Source organism: Physella acuta, unplaced genomic scaffold (genome assembly GCF_028476545.2).
Source record: "Physella acuta isolate Inbredline_101_S28 unplaced genomic scaffold, ASM2847654v3 ptg000204l, whole genome shotgun sequence".
Lineage (NCBI taxonomy): Eukaryota > Metazoa > Mollusca > Gastropoda > Physidae > Physella > Physella acuta.
Window position 1 is genome coordinate 961586 of NW_026731723.1, and position 16404 is coordinate 977989.

The following is a 16404-nucleotide window of genomic DNA, read 5'->3' on the forward strand; positions in this document are numbered from 1 at the left end:
GCCATGTAGGCTAAATGAGAACTCAATAGAGCTGCGACTATACCAGCCATGTAGGCTAAATGAGAACTCAATAGAGCTGCGACTATACCAGCCATGTAGGCTAAATGAGAAGAACTCAATAGAGCTGCGACTATACCAGCCATGTAGGCTAAATGAGAAGAACTCAATAGAGCTGCGACTATACCAGCCATGTAGGCTAAATGAGAAGAACTCAATAGAGCTGCGACTATACCAGCCATGTAGGCTAAATGAGAACTCAATAGAGCTGCGACTATACCAGCCATGTAGGCTAAATGAGAAGAACTCAATAGAGCTGCGACTATACCAGCCATGTAGGCTAAATGAGAACTCAATAGAGCTGCGACTATACCAGCCATGTAGGCTAAATGAGAAGAACTCAATAGAGCTGCGACTATACCAGCCATGTAGGCTAAATGAGAAGAACTCAATAGAGCTGCGACTATACCAGCCATGTAGGCTAAATGAGAACTCAATAGAGCTGCGACTATACCAGCCATGTAGGCTAAATGAGAAGAACTCAATAGAGCTGCGACTATACCAGCCATGTAGGCTAAATGAGAACTCAATAGAGCTGCGACTATACCAGCCATGTAGGCTAAATGAGAACTCAATAGAGCTGCGACTATACCAGCCATGTAGGCTAAATGAGAAGAACTCAATAGAGCTGCGACTATACCAGCCATGTAGGCTAAATGAGAAGAACTCAATAGAGCTGCGACTATACCAGCCATGTAGGCTAAATGAGAAGAACTCAATAGAGCTGCGACTATACCAGCCATGTAGGCTAAATGAGAACTCAATAGAGCTGCGACTATACCAGCCATGTAGGCTAAATGAGAACTCAATAGAGCTGCGACTATACCAGCCATGTAGGCTAAATGAGAAGAACTCAATAGAGCTGCGACTATACCAGCCATGTAGGCTAAATGAGAACTCAATAGAGCTGCGACTATACCAGCCATGTAGGCTAAATGAGAACTCAATAGAGCTGCGACTATACCAGCCATGTAGGCTAAATGAGAAGAACTCAATAGAGCTGCGACTATACCAGCCATGTAGGCTAAATGAGAAGAACTCAATAGAGCTGCGACTATACCAGCCATGTAGGCTAAATGAGAAGAACTCAATAGAGCTGCGACTATACCAGCCATGTAGGCTAAATGAGAACTCAATAGAGCTGCGACTATACCAGCCATGTAGGCTAAATGAGAAGAACTCAATAGAGCTGCGACTATACCAGCCATGTAGGCTAAATGAGAAGAACTCAATAGAGCTGCGACTATACCAGCCATGTAGGCTAAATGAGAACTCAATAGAGCTGCGACTATACCAGCCATGTAGGCTAAATGAGAACTCAATAGAGCTGCGACTATACCAGCCATGTAGGCTAAATGAGAAGAACTCAATAGAGCTGCGACTATACCAGCCATGTAGGCTAAATGAGAACTCAATAGAGCTGCGACTATACCAGCCATGTAGGCTAAATGAGAAGAACTCAATAGAGCTGCGACTATACCAGCCATGTAGGCTAAATGAGAACTCAATAGAGCTGCGACTATACCAGCCATGTAGGCTAAATGAGAACTCAATAGAGCTGCGACTATACCAGCCATGTAGGCTAAATGAGAAGAACTCAATAGAGCTGCGACTATACCAGCCATGTAGGCTAAATGAGAACTCAATAGAGCTGCGACTATACCAGCCATGTAGGCTAAATGAGAAGAACTCAATAGAGCTGCGACTATACCAGCCATGTAGGCTAAATGAGAAGAACTCAATAGAGCTGCGACTATACCAGCCATGTAGGCTAAATGAGAACTCAATAGAGCTGCGACTATACCAGCCATGTAGGCTAAATGAGAACTCAATAGAGCTGCGACTATACCAGCCATGTAGGCTAAATGAGAACTCAATAGAGCTGCGACTATACCAGCCATGTAGGCTAAATGAGAACTCAATAGAGCTGCGACTATACCAGCCATGTAGGCTAAATGAGAAGAACTCAATAGAGCTGCGACTATACCAGCCATGTAGGCTAAATGAGAAGAACTCAATAGAGCTGCGACTATACCAGCCATGTAGGCTAAATGAGAAGAACTCAATAGAGCTGCGACTATACCAGCCATGTAGGCTAAATGAGAACTCAATAGAGCTGCGACTATACCAGCCATGTAGGCTAAATGAGAACTCAATAGAGCTGCGACTATACCAGCCATGTAGGCTAAATGAGAACTCAATAGAGCTGCGACTATACCAGCCATGTAGGCTAAATGAGAACTCAATAGAGCTGCGACTATACCAGCCATGTAGGCTAAATGAGAAGAACTCAATAGAGCTGCGACTATACCAGCCATGTAGGCTAAATGAGAACTCAATAGAGCTGCGACTATACCAGCCATGTAGGCTAAATGAGAACTCAATAGAGCTGCGACTATACCAGCCATGTAGGCTAAATGAGAACTCAATAGAGCTGCGACTATACCAGCCATGTAGGCTAAATGAGAAGAACTCAATAGAGCTGCGACTATACCAGCCATGTAGGCTAAATGAGAAGAACTCAATAGAGCTGCGACTATACCAGCCATGTAGGCTAAATGAGAAGAACTCAATAGAGCTGCGACTATACCAGCCATGTAGGCTAAATGAGAAGAACTCAATAGAGCTGCGACTATACCAGCCATGTAGGCTAAATGAGAAGAACTCAATAGAGCTGCGACTATACCAGCCATGTAGGCTAAATGAGAAGAACTCAATAGAGCTGCGACTATACCAGCCATGTAGGCTAAATGAGAACTCAATAGAGCTGCGACTATACCAGCCATGTAGGCTAAATGAGAACTCAATAGAGCTGCGACTATACCAGCCATGTAGGCTAAATGAGAAGAACTCAATAGAGCTGCGACTATACCAGCCATGTAGGCTAAATGAGAACTCAATAGAGCTGCGACTATACCAGCCATGTAGGCTAAATGAGAAGAACTCAATAGAGCTGCGACTATACCAGCCATGTAGGCTAAATGAGAAGAACTCAATAGAGCTGCGACTATACCAGCCATGTAGGCTAAATGAGAACTCAATAGAGCTGCGACTATACCAGCCATGTAGGCTAAATGAGAACTCAATAGAGCTGCGACTATACCAGCCATGTAGGCTAAATGAGAAGAACTCAATAGAGCTGCGACTATACCAGCCATGTAGGCTAAATGAGAACTCAATAGAGCTGCGACTATACCAGCCATGTAGGCTAAATGAGAAGAACTCAATAGAGCTGCGACTATACCAGCCATGTAGGCTAAATGAGAACTCAATAGAGCTGCGACTATACCAGCCATGTAGGCTAAATGAGAAGAACTCAATAGAGCTGCGACTATACCAGCCATGTAGGCTAAATGAGAAGAACTCAATAGAGCTGCGACTATACCAGCCATGTAGGCTAAATGAGAACTCAATAGAGCTGCGACTATACCAGCCATGTAGGCTAAATGAGAACTCAATAGAGCTGCGACTATACCAGCCATGTAGGCTAAATGAGAACTCAATAGAGCTGTGACTATACCAGCCATGTAGGCTAAATGAGAACTCAATAGAGCTGCGACTATACCAGCCATGTAGGCTAAATGAGAACTCAATAGAGCTGCGACTATACCAGCCATGTAGGCTAAATGAGAACTCAATAGAGCTGCGACTATACCAGCCATGTAGGCTAAATGAGAACTCAATAGAGCTGCGACTATACCAGCCATGTAGGCTAAATGAGAAGAACTCAATAGAGCTGCGACTATACCAGCCATGTAGGCTAAATGAGAACTCAATAGAGCTGCGACTATACCAGCCATGTAGGCTAAATGAGAAGAACTCAATAGAGCTGCGACTATACCAGCCATGTAGGCTAAATGAGAACTCAATAGAGCTGCGACTATACCAGCCATGTAGGCTAAATGAGAAGAACTCAATAGAGCTGCGACTATACCAGCCATGTAGGCTAAATGAGAACTCAATAGAGCTGCGACTATACCAGCCATGTAGGCTAAATGAGAACTCAATAGAGCTGCGACTATACCAGCCATGTAGGCTAAATGAGAACTCAATAGAGCTGCGACTATACCAGCCATGTAGGCTAAATGAGAACTCAATAGAGCTGCGACTATACCAGCCATGTAGGCTAAATGAGAAGAACTCAATAGAGCTGCGACTATACCAGCCATGTAGGCTAAATGAGAACTCAATAGAGCTGCGACTATACCAGCCATGTAGGCTAAATGAGAACTCAATAGAGCTGCGACTATACCAGCCATGTAGGCTAAATGAGAACTCAATAGAGCTGCGACTATACCAGCCATGTAGGCTAAATGAGAACTCAATAGAGCTGCGACTATACCAGCCATGTAGGCTAAATGAGAAGAACTCAATAGAGCTGCGACTATACCAGCCATGTAGGCTAAATGAGAAGAACTCAATAGAGCTGCGACTATACCAGCCATGTAGGCTAAATGAGAACTCAATAGAGCTGCGACTATACCAGCCATGTAGGCTAAATGAGAACTCAATAGAGCTGCGACTATACCAGCCATGTAGGCTAAATGAGAAGAACTCAATAGAGCTGCGACTATACCAGCCATGTAGGCTAAATGAGAAGAACTCAATAGAGCTGCGACTATACCAGCCATGTAGGCTAAATGAGAACTCAATAGAGCTGCGACTATACCAGCCATGTAGGCTAAATGAGAACTCAATAGAGCTGCGACTATACCAGCCATGTAGGCTAAATGAGAAGAACTCAATAGAGCTGCGACTATACCAGCCATGTAGGCTAAATGAGAACTCAATAGAGCTGCGACTATACCAGCCATGTAGGCTAAATGAGAACTCAATAGAGCTGCGACTATACCAGCCATGTAGGCTAAATGAGAAGAACTCAATAGAGCTGCGACTATACCAGCCATGTAGGCTAAATGAGAACTCAATAGAGCTGCGACTATACCAGCCATGTAGGCTAAATGAGAACTCAATAGAGCTGCGACTATACCAGCCATGTAGGCTAAATGAGAAGAACTCAATAGAGCTGCGACTATACCAGCCATGTAGGCTAAATGAGAAGAACTCAATAGAGCTGCGACTATACCAGCCATGTAGGCTAAATGAGAACTCAATAGAGCTGCGACTATACCAGCCATGTAGGCTAAATGAGAACTCAATAGAGCTGCGACTATACCAGCCATGTAGGCTAAATGAGAAGAACTCAATAGAGCTGCGACTATACCAGCCATGTAGGCTAAATGAGAACTCAATAGAGCTGCGACTATACCAGCCATGTAGGCTAAATGAGAAGAACTCAATAGAGCTGCGACTATACCAGCCATGTAGGCTAAATGAGAACTCAATAGAGCTGCGACTATACCAGCCATGTAGGCTAAATGAGAAGAACTCAATAGAGCTGCGACTATACCAGCCATGTAGGCTAAATGAGAAGAACTCAATAGAGCTGCGACTATACCAGCCATGTAGGCTAAATGAGAAGAACTCAGAATTCTTAAAGCAATATGCATGACGATGTTGGTGCTTTGCAAGAAAATGTCTAATCCCAACTGGCATGGCATAACGATGATTCAACACTTGTCAAGTGGATAACCATTGAACGTTAGAATGGTACAGAAGTCCTCGTATTCAGAGCTTTCCACCGTTCTCTGTAGAGCAATGTCTCGAACACAGTTGACACATTCCACAACCTTTGGTAATACTGGTGCCACTTGTGGAGGCGAGGATTGTGTTGCACGTCTGTGCAGAATACAAAACGTAACAATGTGTGGTGCATCCACTAGCGCATCCAAACCTAGAATCTTTACCCAGCATGGGTGGAGCTCAACAGGTTCCTGAAACCATATGCCAGAAACATTGTGGAAGATGTCATTCACAAGTTTCTTCCTGAAACCATATGCCAGAAACATTGTGGAAGATGTCATTCACAAGTTTCTTCCTGAAACCATATGCCAGAAACATTGTGGAAGATGTCATTCACAAGTTTCTTCCTGAAACCATATGCCAGAAACATTGTGGAAGATGTCTTTCATAAGTTTCTTCCTGAAACCATATGCCAGAAACATTGTGGAAGATGTCATTCACAAGTTTCTTCCTGAAACCATATGCCAGCAACATTGTGGAAGATGTCATTCACAAGTTTCTTCCTGAAACCATATGCCAGAAACATTGTGGAAGATGTCATTCACAAGTTTCTTCCTGAAACCATATGCCAGAAACATTGTGGAAGATGTCATTCACAAGTTTCTTCCTGAAACCATATGCCAGCAACATTGTGGAAGATGTCATTCACAAGTTTCTTCCTGAAACCATATGCCAGCAACATTGTGGAAGATGTCATTCACAAGTTTCTTCACAACAGTTGTGCTCAGAGGCTTACACAAATCTTCCTTCTTCCACTCGTCTATCAATAGCCCACGTATACAACAAGCATCCATCAATAGCGCACGTATACAACAAGCATCCATCAATAGCGCACGTATACATCAAGCATCCATCAATAGCGCACGTATACAACAAGTATCCATCAATAGCGCACGTATACAACAAGTATCCATCAATAGCGCACGTATACAACAAGTATCCATCAATAGCGCACGTATACAACAAGTATCTATCAATAGCCCACGTATACATCAAGCATCCATCAATAGCGCACGTATACAACAAGTATCCATCAATAGCGCACGTATACAACAAGTATCTATTAAAAGCGCCAAGTTACACCTAGAACTTTAGAACTTTGGTTACACCTAGAACTTTAGAACTTTGGTTACTCTTAGAACTTTGGTTACACCTAGAACTTTAGAACTTTGGTTACACCTAGAACTTTGGTTACACCTAGAACTTTAGAACTTTGGTTACACCTAGAACTTTGGTTACACCTAGAACTTTGGTTACACCTAGAACTTTGGTTACACCTAGAACTATGGTTACACCTAGAACTATGGTTACACCTAGAACTTTAAAACTTTGGTTACACCTAGAACTTTGGTTACACCTAGAACTTTGGTTACACCTAGAACTTTGGTTACACCTAGAACTATGGATACTCCTAGAACTTTGGTTACACCTAGAACTTTAGAACTTTGGTTACACCTAGAACTTTGGTTACACCTAGAACTTTAGAACTTTGGTTACACCTAGAACTTCAGAACTTTGGTTACACCTAGAACTTTGGTTACTCCTAGAACTTTGGTTACACCTAGAACTTTAGAACTTTGGTTACACCTAGAACTATGGTTACTCCTAGAACTTTGGTTACACCTAGAACTTTAGAACTTTGGTTACACCTAGAACTATGGTTACTCCTAGAACTTTGGTTACACCTAGAACTTTAGAACTTTGGTTACACCTAGAACTTGGGGTTACATCTAGAACTTTGGTTACACTTAGAACTTAAGAACTTTGGTTACTCCTAGAACTTTGGTTACTCCTAGAACTTTGGTTATACCTAGAACTTTGGTTACACCTAGAACTAAAGAACTTTGGTTACACCTAGAACTTTGGTTACTCCTAGAACTTACTTAATTAACTGTACTTTTGGTAACAACAGTGAAGATAGCCCCCCCCCCAGTAGACCACTCTGAAGAAAGAGAATCGAGACAACATTGAGCAGTGAATGATTGTAGGCGCTTGTTTTATTCAATCACATACATCGATCTTTTTGGCTCAGATAGTAAGGATTTTATCTATCAAAGGAATTTTCAATCGATCTATTTGTCTCAGATTGTAATGATTTTATTTATCAAAGGAATCTGCAATCGAGCTATTTGTCCCAGATAGTAATGATTTCATTTATCAAAGGGCGTCACCTAGTTTGTCTGCGTGAGTGTGTCGTCACTTGAAGGCTAATTTTAACCTGTGTAGTAGCGGAAACAGATGCTTGTGTTGGTTTGCCGAGGCCACTTAGTGGACCGCTGGGCTGACTCACCTTTGGTGGGCCACTCTATAGGGCATGGTATCTGCTGGGTCTAGCATGTTTTGTTGGGCCAACTATCATTTGTTGGGCCAACCATCATTTGTTGGGCCTAGCATGTTTTGTTGGGCCAACCATCATTTGTTGGACATAGTATGTTTTGTTGGACCTAGCATGTTTTGTTGGGCCTAGCATGTTTTGTTGGACCTAGCATGTTTTGTTGGACCTAGCATGTTTTGTTGGACCTAGCATGTTTTGTTGGGCCTAGCATGTTTTGTTGGGCCTAGCATGTTTTGTTGGGCCTAGCATGTTTTGTTGGACCTAGCATGTTTTGTTGGGCCTAGCATGTTTTGTTGGGCCTAGCATGTTTTGTTGGGCCTAGCATGTTTTGTTGGGCCTAGCATGTTTTGTTGGGCCAACCATCATTTGTTGGACCTAGTATGTTTTGTTGGACCTAGCATGTTTTGTTGGACCTAGCATGTTTTGTTGGGCCTAGCATGTTTTGTTGGGCCTAGCATGTTTTGTTGGACCTAGCATGTTTTGTTGGGCCTAGCATGTTTTGTTGGGCCTAGCATGTTTTGTTGGGCCTAGCATGTTTTGTTGGACCTAGCATGTTTTGTTGGGCCTAGCATGTTTTGTTGGGCCTAGCATGTTTTGCTGAAGCAGTGTTTAACACGTGCCACCGACTAGGTCTGCCATTGACGGCCCTCAGGAGTTTGTGAATGGTGTAATGACCAAAGTCTACCCACTTGTTGTGTGGCTGCCAACGTCCCTCGTGTTAGTTTGTAGTGGCGTTTTGACGTGTGTACCGTGTCTCATACTTAGTGAAGATTCGATTGCACATGACTGAACGCATTGGTTGGTGGCCTACACCAGATTTCCTCTCGAGAGCTGTGCTTTTGTTGGCTTTCGTCCGGTAGTTGTTCTCAGTCTTTCGGTCTAGTGGTTTTAAAAGAAGGAATTTCAAATCAAATTATTTATGTATGTCGTTCGCCAGTTTGTCTTGATTGGCAAATGTAGAGTTTCCCATCATTCAGCACCCACTAGTCACCGATCTGTAGTCTCCCTTGATCAAACGTATTGGTAGTTCCCCTTTGTGACGTTATTGCTTGTTTCCCTTGATCAAACGTATTGGTAGTTCCCCTTTATGACGTTATTGCTTGTTTCCCTTGATCAGCGCCCACAAGTGCGGTAAAAAGCAAATCTTTTCACAGGTACAGGAATCTCTTGTCCCGGCCTGTCTTATTTCAGCTCCACACACACACCACACACCCCGCACACAAATAGTAGGGGCCTATACTAGTCACTGGCTATTTTAATGTCCTGCTTCATTTAGTTTGTTCTTCCAACTGGAAGGTGCACCACCCCAATTAGTGGTGCACCACCCCAGTTACAGTAACTTCTGCCATTATGTACTTTATCTGCCTCTCTCCTCTGTATCTCTCTTCTGTCTGTCTCTCTCTTTCTTCTGTCTCTCTCTTCTTTCTTCTGTCTCTCTCTCCTCTGCCTGTCTCTCTCTTCTATATGTCTTCTCTTCTGTCTCTCTTCTTTCTGTCTCTCTCTTATCTGTCTCTCTTCTGTCTGTCTCTCTCTTGTATCTGTCTCTCTCTTGTATCTGTCTCTCTCTTTTATCTGTCTCTCTCTTTTATCTGTCTCTCTCTTTTATCTGTCTCTCTCTCTCTCTTGTATCTGCCTCTCTTCTATCTGTCTCTCTTCTATATGTCTTCTCTTCTGTCTCTCTCTTCTGTCTCTCTCTTCTGCCTGTCTCTCTTCTGCTTGTCTCTCTCTTCTATCTGTCTCTCTCTTCTGTCTCTCTTCTATCTATCTCTCTCTTCTGTCTCTCTTCTGCCTGTCTCTCTCTTCTGTCTCTCTCTTCTATATGTCTTCTCTTCTGTCTCTCACTTCTGTCTCTCTCTTGTATCTGTCTCTCTCTAGTATCTGTCTCTCTCTTGTCTGTGTCTTGTATCTGTCTCTTCTATCTGTCTCTTTCATCTGTCTGCCTCTCTCTTCTGTCTCTCTCTCCTCTCTCTCCCTTGTCCTCTCAATTTGACGGACATATCATGCAGAAAATGTTTGATTGCTCTCAAATGTACAACTAATAGGCTCTCACCTGTTACCTTGTGGGTTGTCAAACTAATACACTTGCTTGTCCTTGGCCCAAATAGTAAATTATTGTTGAAAACAAGTCACAAACTACTTCCCTGTCTGTCTTAGTTAAAGGTGTCCTCAGTTAAAGGTGTTCTCAGTTAAAGGTGTTCTCAGTTAAAGGTGTCCACAGTTAAAGGTGTTCTCAGTTAAAGGTGTCCACAGTTAAAGGTGTCCACAGTTAAAGGTGTCCACAGTTAAAGGTGTCCACAGTTAAAGGTGTCCACAGTTAAAGGTGTCCACAGTTAAAGGTGTCCACAGTTAAAGGTGTCCTCAGTTAAAGGTGTCCACAGTTAAAGGTGTCCACAGTTAAAGGTGTCCACAGTTAAAGGTGTCCACAGTTAAAGGTGTCCACAGTTAAAGGTGTTCCATAGTTAAAAGTACACCTAAACAGGTGTAAAGATAAAGAAATTTCTTCTCAAATAATTTGAGATTACTCTGGTAGAAACATTTACAACTTGAAAAGTCTAGTCACAGTTTACACAATTGGTCACTGCTTACACCACTAGTCACAGTTTACACAATTGGTCACTGCTTACACCACTAGTCACAGTTTACACAACTGGTCACTGCTTACACCACTAGTCACAGTTTACACAACTGGTCACTGCTTACACCACTAGTCACAGTTTACACAACTGGTCACTGCTTACACCACTAGTCACAGTTTACACAATTGGTCACTGCTTACACCACTAGTCACAGTTTACACAACTGGTCACTGCTAACACCACTAGTCACAGTTTACACAACTGGTCACTGCTTACACCACTAGTCACAGTTTACACAACTGGTCACTGCTTACACCACTAGTCACAGTTTACACAACTGGTCACTGCTTACACCACTAGTCACAGTTTACACAACTGGTCACTGCTTACACCACTAGTCACAGTTTACACAATTGGTCACTGCTTACACCACTAGTCACAGTTTACACAACTGGTCACTGCTAACACCACTAGTCACAGTTTACACAATTGGTCACTGCTTACACCACTAGTCACAGTTTACACAACTGGTCACTGCTTACACCACTAGTCACAGTTTACACAACTGGTCACTGCTTACACCACTAGTCACAGTTTACACAATTGGTCACTGCTTACACCACTAGTCACAGTTTACACAACTGGTCACTGCTTACACCACTAGTCACAGTTTACACAACTGGTCACTGCTTACACCACTAGTCACAGTTTACACAATTGGTCACTGCTTACACCACTAGTCACAGTTTACACAACTGGTCACTGCTTACACCACTAGTCACAGTTTACACAACTGGTCACTGCTTACACCACTAGTCACAGTTTACACAACTGGTCACTGCTTACACCACTAGTCACAGTTTACACAATTGGTCACTGCTTACACCACTAGTCACAGTTTACACAACTGGTCACTGCTTACACCACTAGTCACAGTTTACACAACTGGTCACTGCTTACACCACTAGTCACAGTTTACACAATTGGTCACTGCTTACACCACTAGTCACAGTTTACACAACTGGTCACTGCTTACACCACTAGTCACAGTTTACACAACTGGTCACTGCTTACACCACTAGTCACAGTTTACACAATTGGTCACTGCTTACACCACTAGTCACAGTTTACACAATTGGTCACTGCTTACACCACTAGTCACAGTTTACACAATTGGTCACTGCTTACACCACTAGTCACAGTTTACACAACTGGTCACTGCTTACACCACTAGTCACAGTTTACACAACTGGTCACTGCTTACACCACTAGTCACAGTTTACACAATTGGTCACTGCTTACACCACTAGTCACAGTTTACACAATTGGTCACTGCTTACACCACTAGTCACAGTTTACACAACTGGTCACTGCTTACACCACTAGTCACAGTTTACACAATTGGTCACTGCTTACACCACTAGTCACAGTTTACACAACTGGTCACTGCTTACACCACTAGTCACAGTTTACACAACTGGTCACTGCTTACACCACTAGTCACAGTTTACACAATTAGTCACAACTTACACAACTAGTTACAGTTTACTGTATGTTAATATTTGAAAACATTGGTGGGCTGTTATTGAATGAAAGGATGTATGTTGTTTTGACTGTATGGTAGTATGTTTTGATGAGTGTGTGCTCTTATTGAATGTATGATAGTATGTTTTAATGAGTGTGTGCTCTTAATGAATGTATGGTAGTATGTTTTGATGAGTGTGTGCTCTTATTGAATGTATGGTAGTATGTTTTGATGAGTGAGTGCTCTTATTGAATGTATGGTAGTATGTTTTAATGAGTGTGTGCTCTTAATGAATGTATGGTAGTATGTTTTGATGAGTGTGTGCTCTTATTGAATGTATGGTAGTATGTTTTGATGAGTGTGTGCTCTTATTGAATGTATGGCAGACATGCCTACCGTCCCGCCAAAATCGGAACCGTCCCGATTTTTCACCTAAAAAAGTAATTTGTTCCGTCATTCCGATTTTGAATAAGTTTGTTCCGATTTTTTGAAAAAAAAAATTAATAAAGAAAGGTAATAAAGTGAATTGAAAAAGAGGCAGGAAAAGGCGATTATCTCCCTTTGGCATACGTTTCTGTTTCCTAGTTGACTTAAATATTTACAAGTATCATCTAATATTAGATCTAGCTAGTATATCTACTACTACTAGGTCTAGAATTGTAACTAGATCTACTAGTAGATACTGAAATAGTGAACACTGATCTATCTTTAAGTTGTAACTTAACTAGTAACTACTATTATGAAGAACTTAGTAAGAAGTAACTAGGACTTTTACTAGGTAGATCAAGGGTCTTTGCTCTTAACTAATATATTACATATGATAAAGCCTTCAGCATTTGTTATTCAAATTAGTATAGCCTAGAACATAGCAAGGCATAAATAATCAAATCAATAATGTTATGCCAAAGCTATGGTTTTTATTGGGGGGAGGGTGTCAGGTTACTGGTTAACTTTTTAAAAAAAATGTAAGATAACATTAATAAGCAGTATTTAAATGTAGCCTAGAGACTAGTTATATATGACTAGAAGCCTACTAATGTCATTAGAGTAATTTTTAATTGATTATTTTTATTTTTGATTTAGTAAAATAGCGTCCGTGCGTATGTTCCTCTTTTTGGATACAAATTCCTTTTTTAAGGCATGACTGTTACTACTTTTGGCTGACAGGGGTAGGCATGTCTGGTATGGTAGTATGTTTTGATGAGTGTGTGCTCTTATTGAATGTATGGTAGTATGTTTTGATGAGTGTGTGCTCTTATTGAATGTATGGTAGTATGTTTTGATGAGTGTGTGCTCTTATTGAATGTATGGTAGTATGTTTTGATGAGTGTGTGCTCTTATTGAATGTATGGTAGTATGTTTTGATGAGTGTGTGCTCTTATTGAATGTATGGTAGTATGTTTTGATGAGTGTGTGCTCTTATTGAATGTATGGTAGTATGTTTTGATGAGTGTGTGCTCTTATTGAATGTATGGTAGTATGTTTTGATGAGTGTGTGCTCTTATTGAATTATGGTAGTATGTTTTGATGAGTGTGTGCTCTTATTGAATGTATGGTAGTATGTTTTGATGAGTGTGTGCTCTTATTGAATTATGGTAGTATGTTTTGATGAGTGTGTGCTCTTATTGAATGTATGGTAGTATGTTTTGATGAGTGTGTGCTCTTATTGAATGTATGGTAGTATGTTTTGATGAGTGTGTGCTCTTATTGAATGTATGGTAGTATGTTTTGATGAGTGTGTGCTCTTATTGAATGTATGGTAGTATGTTTTGATGAGTGTGTGCTCTTATTGAATGTATGATAGTATGTTTTGATGAGTGTGTGCTCTTATTGAATGTATGGTAGTATGTTTTGATGAGTGTGTGCTCTTATTGAATGTATGATAGTATGTTTTGATGAGTGTGTGCTCTTATTGAATGTATGATAGTATGTTTTGATGAGTGTGTGCTCTTATTGAATGTATGATAGTATGTTTTGATGAGTGTGTGCTCTTATTGAATGTATGGTAGTATGTTTTGATGAGTGTGTGCTCTTATTGAATGTATGATAGTATGTTTTGATGAGTGTGTGCTCTTATTGAATGTATGACTTGTCTCTTGGACTAAATGAACAGCTGTCCTGCAGGAGACTGGCAGAGTCTATTGTCAGGACTGTTTTTAGTTTGGAGCCACACTGTGGGGGGGGGGGGGGGGGGGCACACTTTGAAACAACTTGAGGGGATCTCTTTACCGTGTAGGCTTGGCCAATATGTCATAGCCTTTGTTTAGGTTGTTTCCCCATAGTGGTTGCATGTTCATCTAATATTCATGCTTCTCTCCTACGTTTCATGGTAAAACTGAATCATTGGTCATCATTAATCATCCTAATTGATATCGCTAAGCTAATTGACCTGAATTTGTAAAACAAATAAGTGGTGTGTTTGCTTTTTACCAGTTCTGTGGTCACCATGTGTCACCATGTTTATATCAGTTCTGTGGTCACCATGTTTATATCAGTTCTGTGGTCACCTTGTGTCACCATTTTTATATCAGTTCTGTGGTCACCTTGTTTATATCAGTTCTGTGGTCACCATGATTATATCAGTTCTGTGGTCACCATGTTTATATCAGTTCTGTGGTCACCTTGTGTCACCATTTTTATATCAGTTCTGTGGTCACCTTGTTTATATCAGTTCTGTGGTCACCATGATTATATCAGTTCTGTGGTCACCATGTGTCACCATGTTACTGTTTCCTGACTTCTCCCCCTCTACACAAACCCTTTCCAGCTTACACTGCTGGGTTAATTGTCAGTGTTTCTATGTCAAATGTCAGTCATTGCTAGAGACTAAATGAAAGCTGGTGGAGTGGGGTTTGACATGGTTCTGTTGAACTCTGTCAACATCTAGCAGTTGTCATCACCATGCGCTATTGATCTAACGTTGTTTTGTTTTATAAGGCACTTAGTATCTGGGCCCTTTGTTTTTCACATTGTTTTTAACCATTTCTCTGAGTTTTGTGTATTTTAAATGACAACCATATTTATTTACATCTTACCAATTTGGCATTTGTTTAAAATGATGGAAAGACACCTGAGATCCCGGAAGCATCACAAAGTGGTCAAAATTTAGCACCGGCCCCTGTCAAGAATGATTTAAGTGTAAGTGAGTTCCTATGGTAGATCAAATCAGCGACATTGGTGATGATTATGCAGATGTGGATGACCCCCCCTCCCCCATAGTTGTGTGACTTAGCTGTACTCTATCTATGTGATTATTGACGTTTGTGACTCTTATCTCTACCCATGTTCCCTCAATGCTTTCATTATTTTCATTGATTCTACTAGCTCATTCATTCATGAGTTGTTCTGTTGGGATGATTTATTTAAGTACAAGAGCATTGTTTTCACTGATTGTATGCCTCCCCTAACAGTTGAAACCAATGTTCTTGTGTTCTGTGCTAGCCAGAGCAAGAAGCCTGGTCAACTCTTGTTGCTCCACTCCAGCTGGAACTCTATTTCCTAATGCCGCTGATTGTTTGATCTACAATAGGATTTGTTGCTGTGTTAAACATTGAGGCTTTGTTGCTGTGTTAAACATTGAGGCTTTGTTGCTGTGTTAAACATTGAGGCTTTGTTGCTGTGTTAAACATTGAGGATTTGTTGCTGTGTTAAACATTGAGGCTTTGTTGCTGTGTTAAACATTGAGGATTTGTTGCTGTGTTAAACATTGAGGATTTGTTGCTGTGTTAAACATTGAGGCTTTGTTGCTGTGTTAAACATTGAGGATTTGTTGCTGTGTTAAACATTGCTTACAGATGTTTGGCTGTGTTGTAGACTGATGTTTGGCTGTGTTGTAGACTGATGTTTGGCTGTGTTGTAGACTGATGTTTCCTCACAGTTACCTACAGTGGAGGCAGTTCTGACAGTTTAGCACACCTTAAACAAAACGTATTAAAAAAATGTTTTATGTGAGTAGATAGATGTCAGTTTAAAATTCTTTTCTTTATGTTTGCAGGAAGATGCTAGACAGTTTTTTGCATTGGCTGGCCATGCAGACGAAGGAGAAATGTCGGCCGAGCTGTCTGGCATTATGAAACGGCTGTGGAAAGATGTTGGCGTTCAGGAGTGTTTCAGCAGGTCGCGAGAGTACCAGTTGAACGACTCGGCAGAATAGTAAGTGATATAGCATCATATTTTTTATATTGAGGCAGAATAGTGATTCATTTCTTACATGGAGTTCTTTAGAATCTTGAATTAATCACGGCAGTATAATATGTTCCTAGACACTT

General features: G+C 41.3%; 2 protein-coding genes across 3 annotated transcripts in view; one reads left to right on the forward strand and one right to left on the reverse strand.

Annotated features, from left to right (window-relative positions):
- Positions 1-16404, reverse strand: part of LOC131937229 (putative glutathione S-transferase 7) — a 231547-nt gene that overhangs the window by 64434 nt on the left and 150709 nt on the right. The gene's annotated exons all lie outside the window — the stretch shown is intronic.
- Positions 1-16404, forward strand: part of LOC131937228 (guanine nucleotide-binding protein G(i) subunit alpha) — a 50965-nt gene that overhangs the window by 28134 nt on the left and 6427 nt on the right. The window contains exons 4-5 of one of the 2 annotated variants that reach the window (XM_059294485.1): positions 15203-15274; positions 16131-16288. In XM_059294485.1, the coding sequence (XP_059150468.1) occupies positions 15203-15274; positions 16131-16288 (230 nt within the window). The remainder of the gene's footprint in view (positions 1-15202; positions 15275-16130; positions 16289-16404) is intronic. The other variant, XM_059294486.1, reaches the window with a different exon arrangement.